Consider the following 7,500-nt stretch of genomic DNA (forward strand, 5'->3'; position numbering starts at 1 on the left):
GACTTTTAAAGTGGTCATATGGATGAGGATTTGTTATTTATTTTGGATTTTTAATTTATACAACAATTTTATCATGACTTCCTACTTGAAAAATCAATGTGAAACAACATATGCTAAGTCCTTGTTTGTAACTTTGATAAATTATTGCAAAAGATTAAATATATATTATAAACTATTTGTTATTGTACGTACAAGAACAAACATTTTACATATTATTCTTTAGCTTGTTGCAATGTATTGAGTTACAAACACAGACTTGGTCAATGTTGTTTCACATTGATTTTTCAAGTAGGAAGCCATGATAAAATTGTTTTATAAATTAAAAATCTAAAATAAATACCAAATCCTCATCCATACGGACACTTTAATCAATTTCAAGTGATGGTTAAGTATACTTCAGTAAGTTGAATACTGCGAACTTTTAAATATGCAGCAACAATTACGCTAATAAGCTAAGGATATAAACTAGCCTTGTGTCCCTTTAAATTATGATGACATGACAGATTAGAGATTATTTGTGACAAGTCAAACAGATCTTGTAGTGTTTTCTGATAAATATTTCTTTTTATTGGAAGAGATTTATCAGATCTACTAACAGTGAATGACACGGGTTACCCTCATATCAGCACTTCCTAAATAAATTAATGACCACATAAAGTCAACGATCGTCAATGCCTTCACTAGGAGACCATCCAGTGTTCTCAAAGAGAAGTAGGTATGTAAGTTCTTACAGTTCCTTTACCATGTTATCAGAGTTCCCTACCACATTACCACTGGTACCAGTGTCTTTGTATGTTTTTCAGTTGCTCCCTTCTGGCTGCCACTATCGATCCTTAAAAGTCAGGTCGGTACGTTTTAGCAACAGTTTCTTCCCACGCGCAGTCACTGTCGTGATAATCTTTTAATTAACTTGCATAGTTTTAACAGTTTTAACAGTTTTACTCTTGTCTCATGTCGGTAGTTTTGGTGTTGTCTTGTATGGATTGTAGATTGTTTGTTCTGAGCGACATCACAATATTTTCCTAGTGTATTTTTTAAATAATGCATAACGGCAATAAATATATTATTATTATTATTATTATTATTATTCTCAAAGCAGCCATTATGGATGACATATTGGTATTTATTTTGGATTTTTTTATTCATATAACAACTTTACTATGTTTTCGTACTTGAAAAAAGCAATGTGAAACAACATATACCAAGTATAAATTTCCAAAAATTAAAAAATATCTCAAATGTTTGTTATTGTACGTACAATAACAAACTTATCAGACACTTTCTAGCTTTTTGCAATGTACTGTTTTACAAACATTGACTTGGTATATGCTGTTTCACATTCTTTTGTTAAGTAGGAAAACATACTTAGAGCTGTTGTATGAATAATAAATCTCAAATAAAGACTGATTTGCCATCCATTTGGTCACTTTGAATTAAGGGCAGTATTGAAAGTTACAGTAAAATCTACCTGAGTTCCTTAATACAGAAAAATGTTCAGTATTGATCTATACATACCTTTGAGGAAGTGATCTCTTACAGTTGTTACGTGTTTTGTACTGAATGTAGACATGAAAGTAGCCCACATCAGGTAGTTTCTAAGAATTCATTGTCAGTTAGGGACGATAGCACAATGTTGCACAAGCTCAATAAATGAACACACTTGTTTAAGACAAACCCCCTCTCCTAAACGAACATTCAGAAGTGCGACATCACACGTTTATATATGACTCCACCTCCAGTGTTTGTAAACTAAAATCATGTGGGAAAGCGACGATGTCATCATGTTTATATGAACGCTGTAGGAGGGGGAAGCACAGAATTTTGTATGAGAGTAACGGGACTGACTAGACGGTATAGTGTGAAGATAACATAGTACGGAATACGGTCTGTAAGGAACTAGACTATATTAAGCAAGAAATGAGAAGATTGACTAGACAGTATATATAGTATGACGATAACACTAGTGTAAAATCTGGAATAGGTCTGTCAGGAACTAGACTATCTGCACTCAAGATTATTAACAAAGATATCTGTGACACAAGGCTAACAACTTGTCACTCCATCTTGACTGTAATCTGAACTTACATTTGTGATATTTTTAGCAAGTGTGAAAAGACATATCCCAGGGACAAATAGTTCATTCGCACAGCATTGTCATAAATAACTGTTGGAACATGGGGGCTATATGCCAAGGCTAGGAAGTGATTTGTGCTGACGAATGGTAAGCATATAACATTCTGTGCTGTATGTGGATAGCTGCTCTGGTGTATAGCCTAGCGATATATATTAGATGATATGACATTGCCGGGGTAATTTTTCACAAAGGTATATGTGAGACAAGTTGTGCCAATGCATGATAGCACGTCACATCATGAACTGAATACATTTTGTAATATTTTCATTTCATATTTTATAAATATATAAAAATTATCAGTCTTGTACATTAAATATTCTAGAACTAATTAAATTAATACATTGACATTTGACTCACAAATTATAAATATTGAATTGGTACTATCTTATTTGCCCATTGATAACATCATTACCATGTTGTGATTAGGTCAAAGTTGCCATGACAACACACATATTGCCCATGGGCAGTAATATAAGTTTTACTGGACTGGAAAGAATCTCACATGTAAATATCTACATATAATCAAAAATATATTGTAATTAAACATAATTTGAAGAATACAATAATGGACCTTGTACAAAATCCTTCAACTCACGGCAAAATAATCACTTTTTGTTGTTCAGATTAGTGTCAAACAAAGTTGGTACAAAGAGAACTATTGATTCTGAACTGTCACAAGGATACAGTAATAATTATCATCATAAAGTGTGTGTGTGTTTGTTTGTGGTAGGCAGCAGCATGTATTTATGCAAACAATTAACGAACTATCAAATCTAGATAGTTATGCATCAAACTTTTACTAAAGGCTCCGTTCGAATGAGGATTAAAATTAAAATGTGAAAAAGAGATGTCTGGACAAAAGAAGGGCTAATCCTTCATTGACGTGTTACTGCGATGTTTTTTTCAAAAAACACACTCAGACTGATTGGTCACAATGTGGAGCAATAACGTACATCAGCCTAATTGATCATATTCAAATGAAAAATATGCAAATATGTCCTCACTGAGGTGAGTAAAATAGCAACATAATTTACATATAGTGAATATTATGTAAATATCTACGAACAGACATGCTGATAACTGCCATTGGGGGTGTGGCGTAATTAATCGGGTTGCCGTTGACAACATTAAATGTAGTGAGTGACACAGCAGGGCAAAATCACAGATTGCAACATAAATGGAATATAAACCAAGGTTAATTAATTACTGTTATCTATACTAACAGTGTTATATAATTCACATCAAATACACTGCTTTAATTTTAAATTAATCTAAACTTTTCACTACAAATAAAAAAAGACCTTGTACTCAAGGCTGATACTTTATTCATGTTTACTTTCTTACATAATGTAATTGTTTTTGAATATTCAGAGATCAGCTGATTCATCAAGTAACAATTAAAAACAAACTTATCAAAAATAATAATCTCATGTCTCACATCATTACAGTTAATTGTAATTTCATTATGTTATTTCTATCATGTGAAATAGTTAAAAAGTTGTTAAGATAACAGATCCTTGGTCCAATAATGTTAAAAATAGCTGACATTACATTAATACTGTAACCCTTGAAATTGCTAAGTGGATCTTTACACTACTGAGAGTGTTAGATGGATTAGAAGAATTTGAATTGACTAATGGAATATTTGAAACAGCTTGGCAAGAGAGACTTGCTATTATTACATATATGTACCAGAGATTACTTGCACTGGTGTGTTTGTATACTAGTGGTATTACTACATATGTACCAGAGATTACTTGCGCTGGTGGTATTATTACATATATGTACCAGAGATTACTTGGCTGGTACACACACATACTAGTGGTATTTTCAATGTAGTGCAATACCAAAAACATTATTGCATACCTGCATGCAAATTATATGCAAATGAGCACACAATCATTCACTACACATGAAATCACATGATCATGCTGGCTGATTTTCATGATTTTTATGGGAATTTGCCATTTCAGATAAACATATGCAATAACAACAGAACCCCATGCTACGTAAGTTCCAGTGTGGGTACTCAGGGGTATTTGTTTTCGGTTGCATGTTCACTCGCTTTTCGGTCGTGGTGTACACTACAGTGCAAATACCCTGAGTATACCATACTTGTCATGGGGTTCTGTCATAGTATATATTTTTTGAGAGAGATATTCCAACTAGTAAATTACGGCCCAAATATGTGTACTTGTGTCCAAGGAGCTGAGATATATATATAGATAGGGGCCAGTAGCCGGCAAAATAAACTGCCTACTCTATAATTTCTTGCCGGCTGCTTTTTCATAAATTTATGTTTAAAAATTCTTTGTTTTCACCACTCTATGTCTCAACCATAGGTTTTACCAACTATTCTTCTAACTTGACCTGCTACATTACAATTATCTACATCCTTGCATAATATATATTTTCTTCTTCAGAAATACGGATAAGGACCAGTAGCCAGCAAGATACACACACTGGCTACTCTGTCATTTCTTTCCAGCTGCTTTTTCACAAATATATGTTTTAAAAATTCTTTGTTTTAACCACTCTATATCCAAATTCGCTGGTCTCAACCATAGGTTTCAGCATCTACTTTTCTAATTTTACTTGCTACTTTTAAAATTATTTACATCCCAGAGGGTCGGATGGTAATATGCTACAGGTGAGGATACATAATATCTCAATTTCAAGATACACAATAGCCATAATATGCACTGTAATTATTAGATATATTCCCAAACATTTTTCTTCATTCAGCCATGGAAAATACTTGTGACCTAAGGGGCCTTGTCACTACCAGTCATTAGACTAAGGGCCCTGTCACTACCAGTCATTAGACTAGTGACATACCATTATTAGGTCACAAGTATTTTCCGTCTGAAATGAAGAAAAATTATATAAATATACCTCCTCACGCATAACTTATGAAAAATTGACAAAAATATTTTAGCTTGAGCACTGCAGAATAAGTGACATAGACATGGGTTGTTGTGATGTAGAACAGCCAGGGTATATTATCAGTATTTTCTGTTCAAGGACAATAACTTGGCTTGTGCACGGCATAATATTAATTTGTCTAAATCACATACAGAGTGAATGTTTATGATTCGATGGGAATTATATATAATTTTATTCTAATTTAGATTTGGATAATTATAATTTTATTCAGTAACAGTTGAGAGCATATTGTAAAAATCTCAATTGCGATGAATGAAAACCTTTTCTCTTATACCCCTCCCCCACCCCCCATTCCACCCCACTATATGGTGGCATCTCAGTCCTGCAAGCATCCTGACTATTCTCATGTTATCTAGTATATGTAACAATAGCCAACCAGCTGTATATATATATATAGTACATCATCAATAACAGATTGTATTATGATACTCGGACAATACCTTTCTTCTAAACAGAATTTTAATGTTTTGTCTGGTTTTTTATATAAAATTCTTCGATCACTTACACAAATTTTTAAAAATAACACTAATTTTTGTTTGAGTGTGTGTAAAGTTATTAGTTACAATGGAATGCCTTTCCAGGTGAGGAATGTGTTTACAATGGCTGTGCAGGGCCTTCAACTTAAATACAAAAAAAAAATGTTTAAAAAAGCCAAGCGGCTCTCTGTGTTTGTAATTTAAATCACACCCAAAATTCCTTAGAGCTATAGCACCCTATTTTCTTTCACAGTAGCTATGCTGTGTTGTATTAGTCATTTCAATAAACTCGTTTGTAAACATCTTGGAGTGCACTCCGACCTCAACTTTTGTTAGAACTTTAAAATGATATTGTGCTATCTAAATCTATAATCGCATCTACAATCGATTGAACTCATCTGTTTTATCCCTATACATGTTTCCAGGGACGAATTACAAGAAAAAAAGGTTGCGTTCTTGCGAGGGGAATCATACTCAAAAATAAGTTTCGTGCGTTACTGATTCCCTCTGTTCCATTCTTTGCGATTTCTAAAGGAGTATTTGCGTTGACAAGGCCACAATGCTTCGCCCCGTTTCTATTCATGACTACAATTGCGTGCAAATTTGCCTGTTTATGCATCACGCATTTACGATGTGTAAAAAGGGAAATTATTTCGAGTTTATCAAACCAAACATTGATGGCCACTTGCTTGTTAGTGTACGCATGAATGGATAAAAACCTCAGCGCAAGACGAGTCATTAACTTCCGCATTGTTTATTACCCAATAAAAACTACTGAAGCGAAACGTGATCATGATGGGCCTAAACAAAAAAATATTAACACCTACAAAATAAACCAACAAGTTTTGTATCAACATCCACAGACAATTAAGGTCAAGAAAAAAATAACAGCATGTCTTTCCTTTGCGTATTATAGTATTATTATAGCGTCTAGACGAACTAGACGTGATCAATACACGAGCTGGTATGTATATTGACAAACTAAAAACAACTTGGTTGGTTTGTGTGTTGTGTCTCGTTATTTATCACTGGGCAAGCTATCAACTGCACATCCCTAATGACGTCAAAAACTCACAAAATATCATATTTTTAACATCTTACAAAATATATTTTGTATTTCTTCACTCACCCCATCTAATCGAATGACACCAGTTGCCCGTCGCTTCTCTCGAACATTCCTTTTGTCTTGCGGTCTCCCCTTTTTCTTGTCTTTAAAACGGCTAGCACCTTTACTCGGTGTTACTGAACTTGCAGTGGCACCTGCACCTTCACTTCCTTCAAGTTCTTTATTTTTTGTCTCCCGTTCCCTTCTTCTGCGTGCTACTCTTGATTCGGAGTTTTCATCCGCCATCTTGGTATCGAGTTCGTGACTTTAAAATTTGTCAACTTCCTGGACTCACTGTGTATCCAAACTTTAAAAGTTTTACCACATGCCCCGTCTGCAGACGATTAGTAAATAAAAGATATTGTTATCGCACAATGAACAATACTGTTATCCGTCTTAGTATTCTACGGCTCCCTGTTACCATTCAGATTTTACAAAATTCACTTCTATATGAAGAATTTGAAGAATCATCAACGGGAATGAGAAAAACTTCGGCTGCTTACCGCGACGCGTCGTTCAAACTTCGTATCTGAAGGGACGTAACACCTCATTTGCATAGGTGATCAGCCTCTATTAAACGCATTGTGGACTATAAAATCACACGCACGTAATTTGAAAAATGCAAAGGGATGATTGTCAGGCATTTTTTGTATCTAAAACTGTATTTTAAAAACTAAAACCAGTAAAGAGATAAAAACAAGGATGATAATATATGCTTAGTTTTAATTTTGAGACACACATCTGTATTTTCTCACTCGTTTTGTTTTATATCTCGGATTACAATATAATGGTAAATAGCCGTGTATAATCAGCTGTGAAATAGATCAATCATATTTGTG

General features: G+C 33.9%; 1 protein-coding gene across 2 annotated transcripts in view; it reads right to left on the reverse strand.

Annotated features, from left to right (window-relative positions):
• The window catches only part of LOC144452855 (uncharacterized), a 54,010-nt gene extending 46,806 nt beyond the window's left edge, over positions 1 to 7,204 (reverse strand). Inside the window, exons 1-2 of one of the 2 annotated variants that reach the window (XM_078144038.1) lie at positions 7,165 to 7,204; positions 6,686 to 6,995 (exon numbers count right to left, since the gene is read on the reverse strand). In XM_078144038.1, the coding sequence (XP_078000164.1) occupies positions 6,686 to 6,907 (222 nt within the window). In that variant the 5' untranslated portion in view covers positions 6,908 to 6,995; positions 7,165 to 7,204. The other variant, XM_078144039.1, reaches the window with a different exon arrangement.
• Positions 7,205 to 7,500: the final 296 nt, after the last annotated feature.

The sequence above is a fragment of the Glandiceps talaboti genome, chromosome 23 (assembly GCF_964340395.1).
Source record: "Glandiceps talaboti chromosome 23, keGlaTala1.1, whole genome shotgun sequence".
Classification (NCBI taxonomy): domain Eukaryota; kingdom Metazoa; phylum Hemichordata; class Enteropneusta; family Spengelidae; genus Glandiceps; species Glandiceps talaboti.